The sequence below is a fragment of the Mesoplodon mirus genome, assembly GCF_964341445.2.
Source record: "Mesoplodon mirus genome assembly, chromosome: 5".
In the NCBI taxonomy this organism is placed as follows: Eukaryota; Metazoa; Chordata; class Mammalia; order Artiodactyla; family Ziphiidae; genus Mesoplodon; species Mesoplodon mirus.
In genome coordinates, this window is record NC_138980.1 from 17,294,753 (window position 1) to 17,320,665 (window position 25,913).

The following is a 25,913-nucleotide window of genomic DNA, read 5'->3' on the forward strand; positions in this document are numbered from 1 at the left end:
GTGATTGTGAAGACAAGAACGGAATATCAGCCCGAACAGAAGAACAAAGGGAAGTTCCGGGTGCCGAAAATCGCTGAATTTACGGTCAGTGTCTTGATGGTGTAACAGAAAGACTGGGTGTGGGTCACTGAGTCTGATCAAATAACTAAAGCTCTGCCTCTTGAGGACAAGTTATCCTCTCTCCTACTCTGAAATGTTCAATTTGATAATTGATAAATGTGTCTCATTTCTTCTTTTTCCTCCTGTCCCTGTCTCTCTGCCTTTCCATCACAATCTTCAGGAAATGTGATAGAAATGTATAAAGAAACGCAAATTTTAGACATTGGTTGATTGCAACAAATACAAAAAAGACAAAGGGAGAGACAAGTTGACTTCTTAGTGGTAAAAACCGAATGGTTGATTTTCTATTTATTGGTGGCCGGGTCACTAGGAGAACTGATGAATACATATCACTGTGATGAATTGTGTGAAGGAGTCATGAAGGCTGCTCTGTGAGGATGTATGGAGGAAGCTCAGGGAAGTACCCTGGGGAAGTCACTTAGATGGCTAAGGAGAGCACAGCTTGTGCAAAGGCCCTGAGGCTGGAGGGAAGTTGAACCAAACGTTGAATAGGAAAAAGGGCAGTGAATCTCAGCTCTAGGAGGGGTGTGGGGACCAGACAGAGATGAGGTATGAAAACTGGGCAGAGGGCAGACAGTCCCAGGCATGGTAGGCTGTATGGAGGAATTATTATTTTAGGCTAGACGCATGAAAGAAACCCCAAAGGACTTCAAGAAGAAGAAGGATATGATTAAACTGGGTTTTTGGAAAAAGCATGCTGGCTTTTACATGAGTAATAGAGGGAGGGTGGGGAGACTGCTGGGTTACTGCAAGTAAAAAAACAATAGTGGCTTAGCAAAGGAAGGTGAGTGGAGAGAGGCCTAAAAGATACTTAGGAGGCAATATCAGCCATGGAGGCGGTAGAATAAGTGGTTCTGTGGATGGATACTGAAGCAGTCTGGCTGGGTTTGAGCCCTGTTTCCACCTCATAGCAGCCATGTGGCCATAAGCTAGTCAATAAACCTCATTTATCAAATGACGATAATAGAAGGTTACTGTGAGAATGGAATATAGAATACATGCAAAGCACTTGGATCTATACATGATAAGTGCATGATTAATAGTAACTATTTTGTATCAACTGTGGCTGAGGGCTTTGGAAGTGAAAACAGCTGTTGGTTGGTTGTCTGTATGTATTTGTATAATGCATACTTGGTTGGAGTATGTATTATACATGCATAAACATATTGGTCCATTTCTGTCCCTATCTTTCTCCCTGCTACATGTATCAGAGCAGCTGGGTGTGTGAGCCTGGGAGGGAATATGGCACCTCTGTGTACATCCCCCCAGAATGTGGGACTTCCCTGGATGTTGACCCCCCTCTTTGAGGGCAGGAATTGCTTTTATTTTTGGCTGTAGCTTTAGTGTCTGGCACACAGCATGGGCCCAGTGAACGCTGACCTGGCCTGAACTGCATGCAGGTATCTGCAAGAACCAGCAGGTAGTTGTGAGGGGAGGGTGGGAGTATCTTGGTGCATAATGTATGGACATCAGGCCAGGGAATAAAGCTGACCTGTCCTCCTGGCAGCAGAGATCATCAGAAGTATGCCCAGATTCATGCACAAAAAATGTTTACTGCAGTGTTATTTGTAAAATCGAAGCATTGGAAACAATGTTAGATTTTCAGCAGCTTTCTCATGATTCCATATGTAAGACCACATGCATAGGATGGGCTGTTTCAACAGTTTCTTAGGAATCACTTTTGGTGGGAGAGTTATTTAGTTTACTCTGAATTATGGGCTTTACGAGATATTTTCATCTTTCTTTTACTTTCTCAATTTTACATGAGCATGAATTGTTACAATAATCAGAAAAAAATTAGAATATTTAAAAAATTTGCTCTTTTTACCAAATAGAGTGTTACAGTTTTTGATGGAATTATTCCTTATTTAGCAATCATTTAAAATGATGGTTATGAAAACATGCAATAATTTGGGCAAATACTTCATAGAGGAAGCTGAGTGAAAAAAGCAGAGATTAAAATTGTATGTTTTCTATGGTTGGAACTATGAAAAAAACCACAAGTATACACAGGAAAAAGGACATGGAAAGAAATGTCTCAAAATGTCGTTTGTGGCTGTGTTATCAGCCGTGGTGTTGGACGATGTTGTCATTGTTTTTTTTTTTTTTCCTCTTTGTTGGCAACTTTTGGTGATGTGGCAATTTTATCGTATTTGATGCCCACGAGTCCCTGAGAAGCTGATATAATCCCCTGTTTTTTTTCAAGGGGAACTATGGCTCAGAGCAGAGACATGACCTGCTCACCCACTAGCAAGTGGCAGGGCCAGTGCTGAGAGATGGCCCCCCGCCTTTCTGTTCACCTGTGCCGCCTGCTGTAGGTAACTATGGGTTAGAACAGAAGCGAGTCAGCTAAGAGAAAATGAGTGGCTTGTCAGGGTCCAGGGCCTGAGGAAGCGCCCCACGCAGCTTGACTCAGTTGGCCCTGGGGGGTGGGAAGAAAGGACGTTGGGGTTTGGGGGCAGCCCTTTGTCAGCACCGACTGTCAGGTGTGGGCCGCTTGGAACAAAATGGGAGAAATGGAGCAAAATTGTTTGCTCTTGTAGAGCTGTGAGCATTTATTAGCCTGGCTTTTCACTTCCTTAAAGAGTGCTACACCTGGGCCGCGTGGAGGATGCATCTGCTGGGGTGAAGGTGGATGCAGCACCCTAGGGAGGAGGTTGTGCTGCTGGCGATTAAGAAGAGTCTGAGGCGGAAATAAAGACGCAGACCTACTAGAGAATAGACTTGAGGACGTGGGTGGGGAAGGGGAAGCTGGGACGAAGTGAGAGAGTGGCATGGACATAAATACACTACCAAACGTAAAATAGCTAGCTAGTGGGAAGCAGCCGCATAGCACAGGGAGATCAGCTCGGTGCTTTGTGACCACCTAGAGGGGTGGGATAGGGAGGGAGGGAGGGAGGGAGGGAGACCCAAGAGGGAGGGGATATGGGGATATATGTATAAGTATAGCTGATTCACTTTGTTATACAGCAGAAACTAACACACCATTGTAAAGCAGTTATACTCCAATAAAAATGTTAAAAAAAAAAAAAAAGAAGAGTGTGAGGGTCTGAGCTGTCAGCTGCAGTGGGACTCGGGGGTTCAGCTGGGCTGTTATGGAGGTGGAATTGTTCCTGGTTGGAGAAAGGGGCATCAGGGGCTCCTCCGTGTTTGTCTTGGCTGACTGAGACGGCGGGGGGATGCTGTCCACTGGGTAGTGGTGGGGGACCGGGCAGTGGGAGACGCATTGAGTGGGAGGTGCCTGGGGACCATGGGAGGGGTGGGGCAGAGGCAGTCTGGCCACACTTGGATGTAACGGGTCTGGAGCTCAGAATGGAAATTTCAGCTAGACCACAGGGGCTGGAAGTCAGAGAATTCCCAGTTTATCTTAGAGAGCATAATGCTGGTAAACGGTGGCCGGGCTGCCCCTCCAGGATATTGCCCGTGGCAGAAGTAACCATGGGGATGGCAAAGATGCCTCCCTCCCTCATTCCAATATCTTCATGGAGGTGGAACAGCTTGTGAGTTCACATCTCAAATTTGACCTGGGGAGATCAGCTCATAACAATTCTCTATGAGAGAGTATGAGAGGAGAGAGCAGGGAGGGAGAGACGAACTAAGAAAGATTGAAAGAATCGCCTGGAACTTTTTTTAACATGAAGGCTCTTGCAGTCATTGCCAAGGGCCACAGACTTGAGAGGCTGTTCATCAGGCTTCTTTGAGAAGATGGGGGCATGCAGAGAGAAGCCCCTCCTTCTTTCTTAGTCCTGGGAGCTGGAGGTTCTTCTAAGGCTGATTATGCTATCGAAGGAGCTGGTGCATCCGGCCATGCCATCAGACCTGATTGTCCCCAGGCTCACCTGTGAGAAGGAACTGAGTCTTGCATTTGGAGGCTGTTTGCGCCAAGCTGATGAGAGCTTGGCACCTGCACTTTGGGGCTAGATTCACTTGGCAACTTGGGTCACACCCCTGTCACCTCTTAGCTTCATGACCTTGGGAACATCCCTTCACCTCTCTGAGCGCCTGATTCCTCACCAGTAAACCAGGACACAATAGCACCAAGTGTTAAGTCCTTGACGCACTCTCGCTCTCAATGAATGATCATTTTATTCTCTTCCTGTTCAGATCCCCTTGCTTCAGCCTGGGTTCTTAGCTTGCTACCTAATTAGCTGAATTTTGTGTGTTGGTTGAGACAGACCTGGTCCTCCCTTTCCTGGATTTTTCTCCCTGGAAATATGGCTGGGAAAACCTGGAGGAACTGTTCTAAGTGTAGCCAGTTCAATGTCAGGATCCAAGGGTGGCCTCTGTCTCTCTACAGTGACCTAGGGAGCTATCTCTTTGCCTCCTGGGGAGTGTAGGCAATATTTTTTGGTAGGCTACTTCTCAACACATCCATTATAAAATGAATAATCCTAGTACCTGTTAAAAATGCCTTTACATCCACTTTTTAGGCTAACAACAACCCTGTGTACTTGTTACCATTACTCTTATCCCCATTTTACGGACGAGGAAACTGAGGCTCAAAGAAGTGAATTGTCTGACAAGGCCACGCAGCGAGGACGTGTGAGAACAAAATAAGAACCCAGCCCTAGGGCTCCACATCCCGCTCTCTGTGCTACACCTGATGCCACCTTGCCACTGTCCTTGCCAAACTGTGGCCTGCCTGACTTCATCCCTTCCTGCCCTTTCTCCCCTTTCTTCTTTGTCTTGATCAAATTTGCTCTGGGCTGGGCTGGATGCCTGTTGCTGGGAGACACACGGATATGCAAGACAAAATCCTTGCTCTGGAGGAGCTTGCAAAGGTGTGGATTAGACAAGAGTGTTCTGGCCAATTTCTTGGAATACTGTCCCTGTATGGTCACCTCCTCTGGGATGCCTCCCTTGATCCTCTGAGCTGGGTTTGGTGCCTCCTCTGGGCTCTGCAGATCATACGGGGTTCTCGAATGCTGCTGTACTGTAACTGGCTACTCTGGCATCTTCAGCCCCCTCCAGCCTCTGGTCCCTGGAGGGTAGGGTCACACTGGCCCACTCCTGTGTTCCTAGTTCCCAGAAGAGGGCCTGGCATAGAGTGGGTGTCATGTGTGCTGCAACTTGAGCCCCAGCCTTTTGGTACCGCCTCAGTATTCATCCCCAATAACATGCTGAGTCTGGGTTCAGGAAATCTGACTCTGGTGGCTATGGCCTGGATAAGCTCAGATTAGAGGGTGTCTGGGCGCATGGGGAAAGATCCTGGGGATGCCTACAGACCAGACCCTGAGCACAGTCAGTGGGGAGAATCCAGAATGGGAGGGATGCATTAGTGTAAAGGGACCAGAACCCACCATTCCCGTCAAGCAAATGGACGTGTTAAAATAAAGCTGGTTGGGGAGAACTAGAAGTGAGAGGTTAGCAATTTTTTTTTTTTTTGCGGTACGCGGGCCTCTCACTGTTGTGGCCTCTCCCGTTGCGGAGCACAGGCTCCGGATGCGCAGGCTCGGCGGCCGTGGCTCACGGGCCCAGCCGCTCCGTGGCACGTGGGATCTTCCCAGACCGGGGCTCGAACGCATGTCGTCTGCATCGGCAGGCAGACTCTCAACCACTGCGCCACCAGGGAAGCCCCGAGATTAGCAGTTTTTAAGGAGCTGGTGTCTGTGGGCTATTATTAAAAACAAACGACAACAACAAACCAACAAAAGAAAAATAAACAAAAATCCAGTTGAGGCTTCAGGCCTAATATGATAGGTGCGGATGTTTCAGTCTTCCATCCAGTCACTGATCCACTCAACTGTTTGGGCTTCTGCTCTGCTCGTGACCTGACCTGTGACTGGCGCTTTGTGTAAGGTATCCCACTGAGTGATCCCAACAAACGGGGCTGGTGAGACGGTCGCCCCACTTGCAGGTGAGGGAAACAGGCTCAGAGAGGCTGGGAATGTTCCCAAGTTCCACGCCCAGGAGGCCGTGGAGCTGGGATGTCCTCGCAGGTCCTAAGCAGGGGGCCATGGCCGGGTGTAAGAGGTTAGGAAAGCTGCCGCCAGTGGAAGGGAGCCTGACGACCAGTGAATAGCTCCCGGGGGATGCTTCTGGACCAGTCTCCCTGCCAGATGTTTCTTTCCTTCTCTTTCTCTTCCACCCAGCCAGGGGATGGGGGTGTTTGCACTCTGTCTCAGGCCTCAACTCTGCTCACATTCCTTCTAACTCCAACCTGGGAAAGACATGGCAAAACACCAGAATCAGCCTCCCCGGCGGGCTGTGGGGAGAGGGCTCCATCTAACAGCCGGCTGAGTCCAGGCCCCTCTGCTTCCTGAGCGTCTCTGGTAACTGTGCTTCCTTCTCTGGTCTCTGTCCTCACCCATCATCTCCTGGCCCTTCCTCCTTCTGGGTCCCTCTGCCTCCTTTCTCAGTCCCCTCCTGCCCGTTCTTCTCACCTCCCCAGAGGAGGACTCTTTCTAACGTGCATATCCTGCAAGGACACTGCCATCCTCTCACCCGGCCGTAGCTTCCATCGCTCACCTGCCTTCTCCCTGACCTGCTCGAAGCCTTGGTCCTTTCCTCGTGACACCATACTTCGTACGCCTCCTTGTCTTGGTCGTGCTGTCCCTTCCCACTGGAATGCCTTTCCCACCTCCATCATTGGGCAAATTGGGCATCATTATTCATCCCTCAGCACCCAACTCAGATGGCTCTGGCCTGTGAGGGCTTTTTGCCTGCCAGCCCTTGCACAGTCTGTCCTTCCTCCTCGGGATTCTGCACCTGCTATATAACCCTCCAGTTCTACAGCGTTGGCATCAACATTACCTGCTGTGTCTCCTACTGACTTGAGGCTGGGATGGTGTCTTCTTTATCTTTGCTCCCCAAGAACCTAGCCAGTGCCGGCCCACACTAGGCACCAAATGATGTCTTTAATGACTAAATAAACAGGTTAATGAGCAAACAAAAATATCTGGCTGATGAAAAATGACACATTGATAAATACCAGAGCTCTGGCTGCCTCCTTTTCAATATCTTTATTTAAAATCGGGACTCTATCTTTGCTTCTAAGCTTCTTGCTGATGACACATTCTCATAAATGTCCTCTTCTTGATGTCACATTCCCTGGGAGGTGAGACCTCATTTATAGCTTTGCCATTTGCTTCTACCAATTTTTCATCAAAACCCCAGGGGCTGCCCTCCATTGGTGGGATTCTAATATTTGCTGACAGCAGCAAATGGGGATAAGCGATTTTACTTTATTATCCGTTATCTTGGTTTTTATTGCCCTCTTTTTTTTTTTTAACTTTTGAGGAACATTTAAGGTAAGTTATTAAAAACACTGCCTGCTGGCTTAGGAGCAGAGTCATCAGCTGGAACGGAAAGAATTTACATGTGAGTGCTTGGCGGAGGAAATCTGCAATAGTATTTGATGTTTATTATTGCACTTCTGGCTAGGGTTTTATCAAAAATCAGAATAAAGATGTAGGCCTATGTTTATGGCTGGGTGCTTTCTCCTGGCCTCATGGAATGGTACCATTAGAGTGACCTTCAAAAACATATATTATTGAGAACTGAAAAGCAAATGTGGCTTAATTTTTTTTAACAAACCTTTCCCTGGGAGAGAAAACAGCCGTGGTGCTATCTCAGGAGGAATGTGCTCAGGGTTTGGATGGGGGACTCTGGGAGATTCAGTGACCACTCCACAGCCTAACGACTGGGCTGCTTTTATTGCCAGGTTCTCATTCTCATTGACTCAAACATTGGCAAATAAATGCTGTAATAAAGCAAGTCACTTGTTTATAAGTTTAGTGTAGATGACTTCTTGAGTTTAGTGAATATTCTTATTTCCTATGGGACTCTGTAGGAGTTGGCTGATTAAAAGTTTGCACGCTGCTTGTTAAACTGTTGGAAATTTGTAGCCAACCATGGTGGGAGTATTGACACCATGGAAATGAGCAAACACTGTAAATCATGCATCACCCCCTTTTCTCAGCCCAGGAGGGTTTACCAGCACACTCGTGTGAAGGGCACTATGGAAAAGGGGAAATACATGGGCCGGGGGTTTGACACTGTGGGTGTGTACGAACTAAAGCAAGTCACTGCATCTCTCCGAACCTGTGCTTCCCAATCTGTAAAATGGGATAATGCTGTCTACATCATAGGCCTGGCCTGAGGACAAAATGAGATGCTATAAGCCCCATGGTAGCTTGATCAATGTGAGCTGCCTCTTGTTGTTATGTGATAGTTTCATTGCTGGGGAGTTGGTCATCCGGCTAGATGGAATGTTTCCACCCAGAGTGGGTCTCAGTGGGAAGCCACACCTGGCTCCATCTCACTAGGCCCTCTGTCTCGACTGACATTGCCCTGGCTCAGTAGCTCCTCCTCGCCCACCATTCCTGCCGGGCCAGCTTTTGACCTTCCAGCTTCATCCCACCTTCCCCTTTCTACCTGTTATGTAGTCAGAACGATCATCAGATCCTGCTTGAGAAATCTCTGATGGCTCCCCACTCCGACAGGCAACAATGTGAGGTTTTTGCGTGATATTGCAGGCTTTTGCAAAGGTGGTCCTTGCTGCTAAGTCCCTCCACCATTCCAGTGTCCTCAGAGCTCCAGGCCTCTCATGGCTCTGTAAAACCACCATGCCCTTTCACCCCTCCAGGTCTTTGCCCGTGCAGTTTCCTCTGGCTCTATTGCCAGCCCACGTTTTCCACCTTGTGGACCAGCTCACCTCCTCCAGAAACCTGTCCTTGATTCCCCAAGTCAATTTCTCATCTGGAGAATGTCCCAGCCTTTGCCTGCACCCACCACTGCTCTGAGATGCCACATTGGCTTCAACTAGAGTTCTCCTGCTACCTGGCTGGATTGCTGAAAGTAGTGCAGAAGGTAGGGCTTCATAAAGATTTCTCACAACCCATGCTGGGGTAATGAAAGGAAGATGCTTGTGGAAAGTAAAACAAGATTTAAAAAAATATTATTTGTAATTAATTAATAACAATAACTTCATTTCACTGAGCTCCTATTATGTGCTGGGTAGTTTGCTAGTCATTTTCTATTTTATCTTTAACTCTTGAAGTAGGCATTATTTTTGATAGCCAGATGAGGAAACCAAGGGTCAGAGAGTTTAATTAAGGTATTCAAGGTCATGCAGCCAATAAGTGGCAAGAGGCAGGCTTTTCTGGACCAGAGGGGTATGTATGTCTATGGTATGTGTATGAGAGTATGTGTGTATGTGTGTGTTCTTTTGTCTCTATCAGCTTCCAAAGCAGGAAACCCTGTACATATGGGTAATTGGCTAACTTAAACTAAACTGAAAAGTGGTTGCTAGAATACTAAAATTTTGCTGCCTATCCCTGTTACTTGCCAAGCATTAGGCCAATTTTGCTTTGGCTCTCTTCTTTTTTCTCTTTAAATACACTGTTTGGCCAAGTCCTAAATGCATTGATCCAAAAGAGAAGAGAAAAGCAAACATTTCCCAAGGAAGACATGCCATTTTCATCATGGCTTGTCATGTGGCTTGTCTCATGGTCTCCTCACACAGTGGGAGGATTAATCTCCTGACTGTCTTACTCTCTGGGCCTCTGCTGCTGCAATGTGTGATTATTTTAAACGGGATTAAAAAAAAATGATGATGTTTAAGCTCCTGGACCTGTCAGAGGAAGACAGGTCCTAACAAAGTGACTGTGTGGCTTTTCGTGTCACCACCATGTTCTATAATTATAAGAAAACTAGTCGTCATAGCAACTGCCACATAGGCCTGGCTTCCTCCTGGAAATGCTGGCAAGTTCCTCGGCTCTGTGATCCGAGCAGTTGCAGGCGGATTTGGTTCTCAGAGGGGATTCAACTCTCACTTGGGCGATAATCATGAACGCATTCTAAGACTCCACAACCCGAACTCAGTTTTACTATGCAATCTGACAGACCTGGGTTTGAATGCTGGTTCTAGAACTCAGTGGCTACGTGGGCAAGTCATCTCACTTGCATGAGCCTCAGTTTCCTCTTTAGTAACATGGGTATGCCAACGCCCGCTTTGGAGGGTTGTTGTAATGACTGTGTTTAGGATGCGCCTGGCAGAGTGCCTGGCACACAGGAACTCTGATATATACTAGACGTCTTCCCATTCACCTCTTCACTGTGAACAAATGAGAGAAGAAAAATGCTAAATTAGAGAAGGATGGATGTTTTCATATTCTTTTATTATTATTATCATCATCATTATTGTTATTAATTTTGGTAGCATTTGTAGCTAGAAAAACAAGTTAGTAAATCAAAATTCTAGGCTGAGTCATGTATATCACGGAGAGAATGAGAGAGATGAAAAGAGAGAAGAGAGAGAAAAAATAAATGAATATTCAGCTAGATGAAACTGATTTGATTTATTTTTTTCCTTATCTTTAAAAAATTTTTTTATTTTGCATTGGAGCAGAGTTGATTTACAATGTTGTGTTAGTTTCTGGTGTCCAGCAAAGTGATTCAGTTATATATATACATGTATCTACTCTTTTTCAAATTCTTTTCCCATTTTGGTTATTATAGAATATTAAGCAGAGTTCCCTGTGCTATACAGTAGGTCCTTATTAGTTATCCATTTTAAATATAGCAGTGTGTACATGTCAATCCCACACTACCAATCTATAGCTTCCCCCCACCCTTCCCCCGGTAACCATAAGTTTGTTCTCTAAGTCTGTGAGTCTGTTTTGTAAATAAGTTCATTTGCATCATTTTTTGTTTTTAGATTCTGCATATAAGTGATATCATATGATATTTGTCTTTCTCTGTCTGACTTACTTCACTTAATATGATAATCTCCAGGTCCATCCATGTGCAACTGATTTGATTTAAAATTCCTCCAACTTTTTTTTTTTGGAAAATTGCATTTCTCTGAGGCTAAGAAAAAGACATCTGATCTCAGGACTTCCTGGCGGTCCAGTAGTTAAGACTCCATACTCCCAATGCAGGGGCCGTGGGTTCAATCCCTGGTCGGGGGAGCTAGGATGCCGCATGCTGCATGGCGTGGCCAAAAAATAAATAAAATAAACAGTAAAACTGGAGAAAAAGTTCAAAAAAAGCAAAAAAGAAATATATCTGATCTCTAAAAAAAAAATTCTAAAATGAGTAAGGAAACCTGGTTTCTGGTCTCAGTCTCAGAGCTTCAGTTTTCTCATCTGTAAAATGAGGAAGTTGGGTGGGACAGTCCCCAAGGGCTCTTCTGTCTGAGATGTTCTAAGACAGTGGTTCTCAATCAGGGATGCTTTTGTTCCCCAGGGGACATTTGGCAATGTCTGGAGACATTTATGGTTGTCACCATTCTGTGTGTGTGTTTGTATGTATATGTGGTACTGGTATCTAGTGGGTTAAGGTCAAGGATGCTGTGAAATACCCTATGATGCACAGGACAGCCCTCCACAATGAAGAATTATCCTACCTAAAATATCGATAGTGCCAACGCTGAGAAAACCTTGGCCTAGGATTTATCGCCATATTTATTTGTCTGAAAATAGGAATTACATCCCACCACGACATGTCAGAGTTGTTGAGTATTCAGTTTCTTATCTTAGCCATCTCCTGGAGATTTGAAGCCCTAGAAAAATTAGTAAAAAGACAAAAGACCTCTCAAGGTCCTAAGGGACTTACTAAAATATGAGATGGTCACAGGAGGTGGGAAAAATTAATTCCTTTGAATTTTCTTTACCCTTGGTACTTCATAACTCTTAATGGATCAAAGGTGATTGTTCATGGGCAAAGTAAAATGTACAAAATGCAATTTTAAATCCATAAACAGCTTTATTATTTTTCTATATAGGATAAAAATATTTCAATTGCATCCCTCATTTTCCAGCTTGTCTTTGATTTTGACATTCCAAGTCATAGACAGACAGATGTCTCTTCTGAGAGTCATGTGTGATCAGTTCTCTCTCCTGCTTAAAGCCATTCTGGGGCTTCCCTGGCCTTCAGGGTGAAATCTGAACTCCTTAGTCTATTGTCCCTGGTCCTCAGAACCTCTTTCTCCTCTCTTCAACCTCCTCCCCTTTCTGACTTTACACCCCTCCCACCAACCAAAATTACTCGTGGAATCCTGGGCATACTCTGCCCTATCCTGCCTCCACTCCTCCAAATAGCTGTTTTCTCCGCTCTGAGTGCTTTTTTCTCCCCCATGGTCTAGCGGGAACCTTTTCGTCTCATAGGCTGGCTCACACATCACCTTCTGGGTGAAGCCTGTTCTAATAGCCCCTCCTCTCTTCCCCACTGTCAGATGTGGAACTGACCCTTTCTTCCTCTGGGACCTTACTCACTGGGGAGTTTGTCAACTTGACCTCCTCTGTGCAGTTATTTCCTTACATATGTTTTCCCATGGCCCGAAGAAAGCCTGGACTCTTGAGGACAGACACCACCTTTGATTCACTTCTAAATCCTCTACTATGACTATCGACCCTGGGACCTTGGTGGTCAGTAACTTTTTAAATGAGAGTAAGAATTGGATGAAGGTAGTCAAAGGAATAAAATTCAATTTATAAAAAGATAAATAAATAATAGGGATGTAATGTACAACACGATAAATATAATTAACACTGCTGGATGTTATATATGAAAGTTGGTAAGAGAGTAAATCTTAAGAGTATTTATCACGAGGAAAAACTATTTTTCTTTTTCTTTTATTTTGTATGTATATGAGAGGATGGATGTTCACTAAACTTATTGTGGCAGTCATTTCATAATGTATGTAAGTCAAAAGATTATGCTGTACACCTGAAACTTATTCAGTGCTGTATGTCAATTATATCTCAATAAAACTGGAAGAAAAACAAATAAAGTAAAAGTTTTGGAGGTTCTGTGTAATCAAATGCCCATTGAAGAGCATTCAGATTGCGGTGTAGAGTATATTCTACACAGATAATAAGTTGAAGGCAAATAAAATCTTCTTTAAACTATGAAAAAAGTAACACATATAGTACACGCACAAAATTCCAACACTATGGAAAGGCATAAACTGAAAAAAAATCTCCCTTTCTCTCCTTTCATAATCCTTCTCCCCAAACTATCCATTGTCTAAGTCTGTGCTATCCAAATTGGAAGCTCCGAGTCGCGTGTGGCTATATGCATTTAAATTAGTCAAAATAAAATAAAATTCAAAATTTAATTCCTCAGTCACACAAGCCACGTTTCAAGTGCTCAATAGCCACATGAGCCTAGCAGCTACCATACTGGACAGCTCAGATTTATAGGACATTTCCATATTGCAGAAAGCTCTATAGAACAGCCTAGGAATATCTCCTTATGTTTCTATACAGAGGCGTTTTCTACATGTCAGCATATTTGTATTTATATATGCATACGCACATTTGATATTCTTTTTCATTTTCTCAAATGGGACCATTTTATATACATTCTTCTGTACCTTGCTTTTTTTTCTCTTAATAATATATCTCGGAGAACTTTCCACATCACCACATTGAGATCCCTTTTTGTTCTTGTTAATGACTGTAGACTGAGGATTTTCACAATCTTTCTCAATCAGTCCCCTATTGTTTTAGCTTTCAGTCTTTTGCTGCTAAGAACTCTGCTTCAGTAATATTCCTAGTATGTGTATTTTCACACACACACACACATCTTTCATGTATTTTACAACTATATTTGTAATGTATGAGAATCTTTATCTTAAAAACTTTGCCAAAGTGAATGTGAATTTTCAGTTTTAATAGCTTTTGCCAAATTACCTTCCAAAAATTTCCCACCACATATATATCCTCCATTGCCAGCACCAGTTTTAACAAACTTTAAAAGTTTCACCAATCTGATATATAGAAAATGGCTCCTCACCTTTGCTTAAGTTTGTATGTCTTTCATTACTGGTGAGTTCGAGCCTCTTTCCATTTACCAGTTGCCTGTTTGTGTCCTTCCTGGAAAACGTCCTACTTGGTTGGACCACTTGCTGTTCCTTCCTGTTGATTTGCTTGGCCTCTTCCAAAAGCTGAGAACTTAGTCATTCTCACTTATTCAGTATTTTCTCAGTTGTTCTTTGCCTTTTTGTTTTGTTAATGGTGCAACTTCTTTCTTATATCTTCAGTAATTCTTACTTTTGCTTTATAACTCAAATTAATCACACACTCCACAAGGCATAAAGGAAATTATGGGTACATCTGACTCTATAAAAATCAAAGCCTTCTCTCACCCTAAAGTCATTTTTCTTCTGCTGCTTTTATGATTTTTTTTTTTATGTTAAAATTTGGATCCCTCTGGAATTTGTAAAGAGCAGGGTAGGAATCCAACTTGACTTCTTTTTGAATGGCAGTTTGACAGTTGATCTATGATTATTAGTTAATCCTTTCTCTCTTTGACTAGACATGCCACAGTTTTTAGATACTGCATTCCCATATGTATTTGAGTTTACTTCTCTGCTCTCTTTACTTCCATGGATCTGACAGTTATTTGCTATTGATAACAGAGACAATGCTAAATTGTCTCAATTACGTAGTTTTATAATACATTTTAAAATCTGTGTAAAATCTTCTTCTCTTATTCCTTTTACATTTCAGGAACTCCTAATACATTCTTGCACATTTACTTCTCCAGGTAAATATTAATATATGTTTTAGGTCCAAAAAACTCCTGCTAACTTTTTAAATTTGGGTTACATGAATTCAAAGATTAACTTGAAGAGAAGCTACATCTTTAAAGTATTGAGTCTATTTAGAAACAAGATTTAACTTTGCATTTGTTGACATCTTCTTTTGAGGTTCTCAACTGTGCTTTAAAATCATCTTTACAGTTCTTATTAAATTTATTCCGAAGTATTTTACCTACTTTTTGTTGGTATTGTAAAAGGCCCTTTTCTTCCATTATATTTTCTAATTTAATTTTTATTAAGTTTTTATTTATACTTAATAAAAATGTTTTTGAATTTTGTACATTTATTTGCCACTAGGCAGTTACCAACTTCTCTTGTTGTTCCAAATAATTTGCTAAAAAATTTGATTCTTTGGGTTTCTACATATATAATTGTATCATCTGTCCATAATACTAACATTGCTTCCCTTTTCTGATACTTAGTTTTCTTAGGTTATTTCCTTTTTGAAATTTTTAGACTCCTAATGTCATTTTCTTGTCTAATTGCATTGGTGAATACCTTCAGATCTGCTGTTTCTAGCATTTCACCATTTAAATTTTGATGGATTTTTTTCCCCCTCAAATGCCCTTTCTGCATTTATGGAGATGATCACATGGTTTGTCTTCATTGACCTAGTATTATGGTAAATTATACTGATAGAATTTTAAATATTAATGCATTCTTACATAGCCTCATTTGGTCATGGTGTACCACTGAATTCTGTTTGCTAATATATTATTTAAAATTTTTGCTTTAATAATATTGTGAGGTTGTGTTGAGTTTTCTTTTCTGTGCTGTCTTTGTCAGTTAAGGTTGTTAGTGTTATGCTGTGTTTGTAAAGAGAATATACATGCCTTTTCCTTTCTCCATGTTCTAGAAAATTGGAAAGAGTAGAGAAATAATGTTTCTTTGAGTCTTTTATAAAACAGAATTAACTCATAAAATCCTCTGGCTTAGTGTTATTGGGAGGGTGTGGGTAGTTTTCAGTAAATACGTGAAGAATTAATAAAAAAATTCCATTTGTACCCAGCTACCTCTCTAAAGCTTTAAAAGATGACATTATGAGATGCATCCACTGTCATTCTCCTAATTGTAACTCCCTTCAGTGATTTTTCTCAAAGTGGCCCCATTCAGTCAACAATTATTTATAGAGTAGCCACTGTGTCCCCGGCCTTGAGGTAGGTGGTACAGGTGATTCATGGAAGTACCTGACATGGCCCACAGTCAAATGTTCCCAGGAGCTGGCATACTGCTGAAACCTCCATTTATGTGAATTTGATTTGAAAGAAACATCATTCATCATTGAATATTAATAGAGCTCGGGGCTCTGTATTTACAGATCACCCTTTAGGCACACATTCGTCATTCTTGGATCTAGAGTAAAACATCTCACCCCAGGCTGCACACAGAGATGCAACAATTTGTCTTTCCTTTCTGTATTTGAGCCTGCTCCGTTTCTGATGCTGGTCTGCAGGGTAGGGCCACATCGGTCAGCAGTGGGTGGAGCCCGTCAGACCTGCCTTACTCGTGGACTTTCCCAGTGTGACTCACTTCTCTTTACCTCCTAGAACTTTAGACTTTTTAATCTGTAAGATGGAGATACTAATCCTGTTTTGTGATAGTTAAATGAGTATGTAAATGTAAAGCATCAAAACACAGTTGGCACCCATTTTTTTTGGTATTTCCCAAAGTACCTAGCTCAGCACTGGGCTGTGAAGAAGACACTCATGGAATACTCGTTTAGGTCTGGACTATTTTTAGAGCTCTCGACTGATTCTCCTACCTCCCAATTTCATCCCATCCAATTCAATTTCCACCCATCCAATTTCCATTTTAAAACAATGGAGCCATGTCAGTGAATACCAGATGTCAAACATCTGTTAGCTCTGGAGTGCTCACAATAAACTCTTTAGTCTGACACCCATGCTCCTTCTTGAGCTTGCCTCTGTTTACCTTTTAAGCGTCATCTTTCATGTACCACCCACACCTCCGTATCTTTGCACAGACTATTCTCTCTGCCTCAATTACCCTTTCTCCCTCTCTTTCCAGGCTGGCTTAAGAACCCCTTCCCCAGTGCTTTCTCCATCACAGTGCTGCTCACTTTGCCTTCTAAAGTCTTTCTTAAGGGCAGAGGCCACACATATGTCATCCCTGCATCCCATGTGCCTGGTCTAGACCTGCTATGGACCAGGTGTTCCACCAGTATCTGTTGTCAGGTGCATGATTAGTCTTTGGGTTACATGGTAAAATATGAATGAGATTTTCTCCATTTTAGTTCTCTGAGGAGCCTGGGGGAAACAGTTCTTTAAAATATGAAAATAAGACCAGGAAAATCAATTGCATTTCTTGGCTGCAGGAGACGATGGAAAAGGATGACTTTCCTGAGCCTCCTAGGGCACGGCCCCATAATGGGACGTTAGAGGCACGTTTCATTTTAACGTGGATTTAAGTGGGGCCCAGGCTGGAACTCACCGAACAATTCAGCCGCCCACTGCTTGTGAAATTCGGGAGCAGGCGTGCTTGAAAAGCCCTGCATAGCTCCTTTCTTCTTCTTTTTTTTTTTTTTTGCTGTACGCGGGCCTCTCACTTTGTGGCCTCTCCCGTTGCGGAGCACAGGCTCCAGACGCGCAGGCTCAGCGGCCATGGCTCACGGGCCCAGCTGCTCCGCGGCATGTGGGATCTTCCCGGACTGGGGCACGAACCCGTGTCCCCTGCATCGGCAGGCAGGCTCTCAACCACTGCGCCACCAGGGAAGCCCCTCCTTTCCTCTTTTTAGGCAACAATGAGCTGGCTGGGCAGCCTCGCTGATGATTTTACAGTTAAACACCCACACTCCAAGATACCTCCTTCAATAAGTGGAGGGGGAGAAAAGGCCAGAAATATGACAGGGTGAATAACTGATGGAGCATCTTCTGGGTTCCAGGCACTGGGCTTGCCGCATTTATCATCTCCTTTGACCTTCGTAACTGCTCTGTGTTGGGGACATTATTGTAATCACTCTCTTTGTACAGAAAACAAAACCAAAAGCAACCAAAGAACCGGAGGGTGAGAAAGAAGTGACTTGACCAAGGCCACGCATGTTAGATAGGAGCCTTTTGTGCATCTTCTGAGCAATCAGTTTGTCTTTATCTTCTGGACTCTTGAATGTTATAAAGGATCCGGTTCCTATCTGTGGCTAGGCATCCAGAAAATCTTGTACCAAGTTTTTGCCCCCCTGTTGCAAGTACAGGCACCGTTATAACACCTGCTTCTGATGTATGTCCATCCTTGTTCCTTTCATTTACTTCATTCATTTACTTTCATTTACTTCATTTACTTCACTTTCCTCATCTGTGCAATGGGGACTGTAATAATAATACCTATCACAAAGATTGCTGTGAAGACATAATGGGGAAACCATACAAGATGCTCAGGGCAGAACTTGGCACACTGGGAGCACTTACCGAATGTTAATGATTATTAAATCATGCACCTGAAATCATTTCTGGAAAAAGATAGGGGTGTAATGAAAATAAGATGAATGAAACTAGTTAGGGGCATTTATTTACTAAGCACAGATTTACTGAGCACCTACTGCAGTCAAGCTTTGGCCAAATGCAGGGGCTACCAAGATGAATCCTCAGGGCTGGGGCCACCAAGGAGGAAACAGCTCAGTCAAAATTCAAGTCCCGCATAGGCATTCTCAGCAGGCTTGTGATTTCCCACCATGGAGCCTCTAGCTGAGAACATTCTGCCTCTTCTGTCCTGCTTTATTTTCTGTACGCAGGAAGCAACGCTGACCTGAACCTCACCCCCAGCCCTGTGGTTTTCTGCAACCCTGCAAAGAGCAGCTTCGCATATCTATGAAACACAATGATCCTTTGCTCTGTGTCACCATGCCCAGCTCATCCTGCCAGGACTGCTGGGAAGACACGGCAGGAGGTCACAGTTGAATATGCACACAGACCGGGGACCCAGATTGCAGCCAGTATAGGGAACTCATTGAGGAAAGGAAGTTTCCTTAGGTTCCAAGCCCTTACCTTAATGCTCTGTGGAAAGGTCTCTGCAGCATCGTGGACTAGCTGTGTGTGCAACCCTGTGGGTCTATGGGTGATTTGCTCGTCTTTGCAGAGTCAGAATTGGTTTATAAGAGACATGAACTTCCATTGTTTGGAGCCAGGGATAGGAGACCAGAGGCAAGGGCCTGAAACATGGTTTCCCAGTGAAACCATGGGAAAGTTAATTAAAGCTGTGACTCAACAGACCGTTTTGATGAAATTAAGAGGTCCAGCCACGCATCATGCTATTTTAGTGACAGGGCATCAAGCAGGTGGTTTTATAGGTGACTGCTTACAGAATGTACTTTAATAATAACGACAGTGATGATATCCAACGTTGCTGGAAGCTTTACGTCCAGTGTCCTTGGGAGTCCTACCAATGTGCCTGGTAGTGGCTGTTAGGATTAATCCCATTTTTGCAGCTAAGGAGACTGAGGCTCAGAGAAGTGGCATCACATGCTTAAGGTCACACAGCCTGTAAGTGGTGGAGCAGAGACTGGATCCAGGCCAGTCTGGGGCTACAGCCTTGCTCCTTCTTGTACCACCTGGCACTGCTTCCCTTTTAGATGCCTGCATCCCAGTCTCTGCAGAGCTGAAAGTGGACAGCCACACCGCCTTTACCCTGGACCCTTGGACACCTTTCATTTTCTTAATAATAAGTAAAAATCATAATCACAGCAGCAGTAAACAAACTTCATGACCTATCTGCTCAAAGTCCATTTGCCTGCACATTGGGACAGATTTGTAGCTATGATCCCTCCCCATGGAAACAGCAAGGCTTGTGCAACATCTTAATTTACTGACTTCCACTTTGTGCAAAATAACCCTGGTAAGATTTGTGAGGCCTTCTGGCCCAGACCGATTTTTACAAAATACTGGTGATTGACCACACTGCAGTGGAAGCTCCAGGCTTCTCCTTGCCTAAAATCCGGGCAGGAGGAAGGTCCAGGTGTTTTGAGCAAATGTTAGAACAAAGAGGCTCAACCCGGGCTGGCTGTGTGGTCCTGAGAAGTCCCCTCAGAAAGACAGGAATAATACCATCTTCAAATAGTTGTTGTGTGGATTCAGTAAAGCAGTGCATGTAGAGCCTGGGGCCTAGCTTCTAGTAGTTGCTCAATAAATCCTAGGTCCTCCTTCTCCATGCCCCCAAATCCTTCCTCCATGATAGACAGTGCTGGGCCTCTTTGCAGCTATTTCCTAGACATGTGCTCCAGACCCCTCTAATCCCCCACCCTGCCGTGTACAGTAAGTGTCACAGGTGCTCTGGGTGCCACCTGGGCTGGCTCTCCACTCAGCCCCAGACCTGTCACACTCGCTAGCTCATCACCTTGGACCTCGTTACCTCCCTCCCAGAACAAATTGGGAGCAAGTCCTGGTTTCAGCTTTTACTGACTGTTTGACCCGGGACCAACCACTTTTTGGAACCTTATTTCCTATAAAATAGGGTTAAAAAGACTGACTTTACAGAGTCACTGAAAGGTTTAGAATGAATAATGAAAGAAACCATAGTGCTGTATCTGCTGCCCCCAATTTAAAAATTGGGACATTTCACATATGGGCAGAATCTCTGTCTTTTCTTGAAAAAGCAGAAGAACAGCCATATTAGGGCCTCGTTCCCATCCTTGACAATTGTCTGGGGCTGAGCAGCTACCCCATGTGGATGGGACACGTTTCCTCCATTCCCTCCCGTCTCCACACCTGGCCCTCTTGCCTCAGTTATGTGGCTTGTCTGCTGTGTGGTTGCACATAGTAGGTGACCAGGAAAGGATGGCTTCTCCCTTTGATAGGCTGTTTAGATCTAGGTACACTGGTTAAGATCTCTATTCTGCCTTTGCCTTTGATTATCGGCTGATAAAGACACAACCTTGTGAAGTAAGGCCTCAGCTTCTCCAACCTGTAAGAGGTTTACTCTCAAAGGTCTTAATATCCTCTGGCCCAAGCTGAACAATGGTTTGCCCTTGCAAAATGAAAAATACCTCAGGAGTCCAGAGATTTATCTCCTGCATAACCTGGGCCCCAGGTCCCCTGTTTCTTCTTTCTAATAATTATGCCAATAGAAAATTCAATTGGAAAATGAGTTATTGCTTTGGAATGTTCCAATTTAAATTGTGCCTTTTCTCTTTTAAGGTTTCCACTAATATAAATGAACTCCTGGCTCTGGCCAGGATCACACTTCTGTACCGCTCCTCCTTCCATGGGGAGCTGCCCTTTCTGGATTCTGAAAGAGACTCTTGAATTATTGCTCATATAAAGTTTGAGGCCACAGATGTTTCATTTTCCCTTTCCTTTCAAAAGGCAATTACCTCAGCGGGATTCACTGGGACCCTAGAGAATGGGCTTCTTTAATGGCTTTTGGGGGGCTTCCATGGGGAGCTGACCAAAGAGTCTGACCAAACATAATCTTTTTGATTTGGGATGGAGAGAACCTTCGTATTCCAAACAGCCACTCTGGTAGCAGCCATTCCAGAGGAAGTGTATGTACACGTAACCTTGGGGTTCACACCTGAGTTCAGCTTCTTCTCCACTCATTATTTGAGTTTACTTAGGCAAGTGACTTAACTTCTTTGGGTCTTACACATTCTTCATTTATAAAACAGGAAAAATGATAAGACCTACCTTATAGGATTGGTTTTAAAAGTTTTCAATAAGAAATAAAGCAAAACCATAAGCAAAGCCAACTCCTTCTTCAGGAATTGACCCCAAGTGAGGAATGAAACAGAATATGGGCAGTAAACAGAACGGATGCTCACCCTCCAGATCTGATCTGCCATTTCAGCACTTGCTTTTCTACCCAAGAGATAACATCTCAACAGAAATCATTCTGATACGTTCACTTAGAAGGCACTTAACTGAACACTGCTTCAGACCAAAGCCAGGCAGGTGATCTGTATGACCTCATGCTGCCTTTCAAAGCCTCTGGGAGCTAGGGATCATTGTAACTCCCATTTCATACATGAAGAAACTGAGCCTTAGAGATGTCAAAGAACTTGTCTGAAGTCATACAGATAGTAGGGGTGGAGCTGCCAATGGGGAGCATATAAGTTCTCAGAGTCTGCACTGGCTCCAGACTGGCTCTGGTTAGTAGCGATGGCCGTCTGCAGCCTCGTCCCAATAGTTCATAAAACCCAAAGGAAACGGTTTGTTTTCTTCTGATTAGTCCAAACAAACCAACAAAAGCATCATGGGTCGTTGTTTTGGCCCCTCTGGTTATTTCCCATTCACAGCTATGTGCGTGAGTCTGATGTGTCCAAAATAGGAGAATGAATTCATTAGCCTTGAGTGAATGCCGTCTGTTTGGCATGAAAAAAGAAATCACTCAAAGCATGGAACCATGAGACAGGCAGAGGGCACATGGTTTTAGACCCTGAGGCGTGTTCATTCTTTCCAGATCCTTGGGACGAACATCTCCGGCCACCAGCTCTGTGCCAGGTGTCGCCGTCTGTGTTTTCACATAGCGATCTCATTTCATCTTTACATCGGGGCTTCAACATAGTTATTAGGATCCCAATTTCCAGATGAGAAAACTGAGGCCCAGGAAATGTAATAAGAGAACCAGGAGGTGTTGGGATTAGAATCCAGACACGGGCATTTCTGGCTTCCAAGCCAAGGCTCTGTCCACCACCCCATTTTTCTCTCTTTCTTGAAACAGAACAGACGGATGGAAAGTTTTCCATCTGAGGCCACAGTGACACATGCATAGCTGGTCTGAGAACATTTGGGCTTGGAGGGTAGATTCAACTTCTAGGTGCTGCTTGACGGTGAGAATGGTGAACCCTTGACAGAGCCAAGTAGCTGAGGGGTCAGCCTACATACCCACAGCTGTAGATTGACAAGGGGTTGGAAGAGTTTTTGGTGCCAAAATCCTTCTGCTGTTTCCTTCTGAGGCTCCCTGCCAAGGAGGTCTGTACGTAAGGATGGACCCCAAATGGCAGATGAAGAACTGCCTTATTCACCTGATGGGCACCCAATAACCCAAGAGGCAGCTTCTCCCATGAGCACAGCTGGGCATGAGGCTCAGGATGGGAGGCCTAAGTGGTTCTCTAGCTTCTCACCCTGTTTTTTCCACCCTCACCTCAGGAAGGGATCTCATACTGATGGATACTCATCATCCCTGGAGGGAAAATTGTGGTGGGAGGTAGGAGAGAGAGTGTCTGTTCTCAATTCCTGATATCAGGTTCACCTAGAGATAACTTTGGTCAAGGTGCTGCAGGGGAGGGGAGGAATGGACGAGAAAGAGATGGCCCAGGCTTCTTGCATGTAGGAAGAGTGAGAACTTTACAGCCATCCTGACCATGAGGCAAGGAGTCAGAGAAGAGGTGTTCATGGGGCCTGGGCTCTGGGGGGCAGGAAGGGAAGAGTTCACAGCTAGAACCTGGTGCTGCCTTTAAGGAAGGCACAGGATCCATAGTATAGCATAGCCATTGCTGCCAGGCTCTGAAACATAAGATTCACGGTGTCTCTCCTTCAGGGGAAACCGAAAAGGGGACAGCAACGGGAGTTGTGTTGGAGGTCTCTGAGGCCACCCCCAGGTCGATGATTCACTAGAAAGACTCACAGGACTCAGGGCATAGCTGTAGTCTTGGCTATGCTTTATTACAGCGGAAGGGTACAAAGCACAGGCAGCAAAGGTAGAAGGTGCAGGGGGCGCCCTCCAGAGGAAAGCAGACAGGAGCTTGCAGAAGCCTCTTCTAGTGGAGTCACATGGGACACGCTCCCTTCCCCCCGCAACGAGTTGTGAGCACACTCATGGAGAGTGGTGGACCAGGGAACTCATTAGAGACTCAGTGCCCAAGGTTTCTGCTGGGGGCTGGCACCCGCTGCCTAGCACGTACCCAAGTTCCAGACTCCAGAAGGAAGGCAGGTGTTCAGCTTATACCACGTTGTTTGCACGGTTTAGGCAGGGTGAGCCCCTTTTACTAGTTCTGAGAATTGTGGGATCCCTCCTGATAGCCAAGTTCCAGGACGCCAGCCAGGGCTCAGCCTCCCAAGTGGACTTTTCCAAGGGCAGCTGTCTCAGGTCCGCTGTGTTAACTCTTTTTTGTGAAAACACTCCGGGACTCCTCCCAGGTAGGGAGTGTGTGTCTGTGTCTGTGTGGGTGTGTGTGTGTAGGGCGGGAGGCGTGAGGAGGTAGAAGGTTGGGTCGAGATTCCTTCCTCCTCATGGACAAACGTAGCAGAAACTACTAATTCTGAGTAGTTTCTGAGGCAGAAATTGAGGAGAGGCGGGAACGCTGCCTCCCCCAGAGATGGCCCCCTTCTGTCCAGAGGCGATCCTGCTGTGTATGCTGCTGTGTTATTGGCAGGCATGCGTTCTCAGCCTTGCGGGAATTATAGGAAGACGTGGAGCAGCTCATCGGGCTCAGAACCCCCCACTGGCACGCCTAGCGGTGCTACACATTGGAACTTGGAGAAGATGATTTCTAATTTTCCAAACCAATTTTGCTGACCTGATTTTTTTTTTTTTTAATCAATACTTCTGCCAAGAAAGGGGATTGAGAAATGAAAGTAGCTTTAATGGAACAGGCTATTTGGCCTGCAGGGTTGGTGTTTCCATGGAGATGCGGATGCAGGCTGCATCTAGAAAAGCCTCGGCTGGGATGCGGTGAGGCAGCGGTGCACCTCCGACTGTGGCCAGGACGCGTGTAGCCGGCCATCTGGGGCAGGAGAGCACCTGCCCTGCGCTGGGGCCTGGCTCTGGGCTGGCTGAAGCAAATGGATGTGAGGCCTTCGAAGCTCACAGATGTGCTCTTGGTGTGGAGCCCCAGCTGAGAGCAGCTGGGCAGGAGGTCAGTGAGGTACACTCCCTGCCCTTGAGAAGCTCACGGTGCAGTAGGGCGTGCTGACAGGTCTAGAAGTCATCATAACACAGAGCAACACATGTCGGTGGTGAGGATGGAGTGAGGGGGAACCCAGAGAGACCTCACTCCTAAGGGAGAGATCTGCGAAGGCTGCCTGGTGTGTGTGGGTGACACCCTCCAGGCGAAGACAGTGGAAAGGCATGCCAGTAGCAGAAAGCCTAGAACTTTCAGGAACTAAGACTGTACTGTGTGTGTGTATGTGTGTGTGTGTCTGCATAGGTCTGTGTGTGTCTGTGTGATATGTCTATCTATGTGAGTCCGTGTGTGTTTGTTGTGTCTGTGTGTCTTCGTTATTGTGTGTGTTTGTGCCCGTGTCTCTGTGTGTGTCTATATATGTCTGTGTGTGTCTCTGTGTGTCTGTGTGTGTCTCCATGTGTCTCTGTGTGTCTGCATGTGAGTCTGTGTTTGTATAACTGCGTATGTGTGTCTGCATGTGTTTGTGTGTGTCTCAGTGCATTTCTCTGTGTGTGTGTGAGGGCTCCTAGGGCCGAAGCAATTGGTGCTGTTGGACAGGTAAGTGGGGGCCAGAGGATGAAGACAGTGCAGTGCTGAGGGAAGAAAATATGTTTTGGATCCAGACAGACCTGGCTTCTGGGACTTGCTCCACCACTGATGGTCTGGAAAATCCTGACAATTATGCAACCTCTGCAATCCTCAGTTTCATCATCTGAGAAACAGGAACATGCACAGTACCCACTTTAGGGGACCCCGGGTAGGACTGAGCGAGATCTTCTATGGAAAATGCTGAGTATCTGACCATCAGGGACGTGAGCTCCTTGCTTTCTTCTCTTCAGAAGCCAAAGCATTTTGGCCCTCATCTTGATCTAACTACAGTTTCCAGGTCACTTGCACCCAAACCTCCTGGACTTGTGTGGAAATGCTGACCTGTGAGTGCTGGGCTGACCAAGGGAACCCAGATCTCTGGGTGCAGGGTCCAGGGCTCTGCATCTGATCGATTGCCTTTATTTGATGCATCAGGGCTCTGATGCTCAGTAAGATCCTGGACGCACTGTGTCAAGACACAAAATCTGCCCCAAAGCAGGCTCATGTGGGATCTTCAGCCCTACCGTGAAAGGTTCAGAGGGGTAATTTAATATAGGAAGATCCCATTGGTGGCCGGCAGGGACGATGGATCGGGAGTGAGAAGCAACAGAGACTAGGGAGGAGATGGCCCATGGCAGAGGTGCTTTTCTCCCCCATCAACATGAATCACTGGCAAATCCTTTAAATAGTAGGACCCTCAGGCCGTCAGAAGCCCAAAGACACATGGCACTGCCCTGCCCTTGAGGGGCAGCTGTTAGTTGGTCTGGGAGGACAGGTCACAGGTGATGGTAACACAGTGTAACAGCTGAAGGTCCTCGTGCTGAG

The 25,913-nt window shown here is 45.1% G+C and overlaps 1 protein-coding gene across 1 annotated transcript in view; it reads left to right on the top strand.

Moving 5' to 3' along the window:
- Window positions 1-25,913, top strand: part of NSG2 (neuronal vesicle trafficking associated 2) — a gene marked incomplete at its 3' end in the record, with an annotated part of 56,094 nt that overhangs the window by 16,220 nt on the left and 13,961 nt on the right. Inside the window, exon 2 of the mRNA XM_082622584.1 lies at window positions 1-84. Coding sequence (XP_082478710.1) covers window positions 1-84 — 84 coding nt within the window. The remainder of the gene's footprint in view (window positions 85-25,913) is intronic.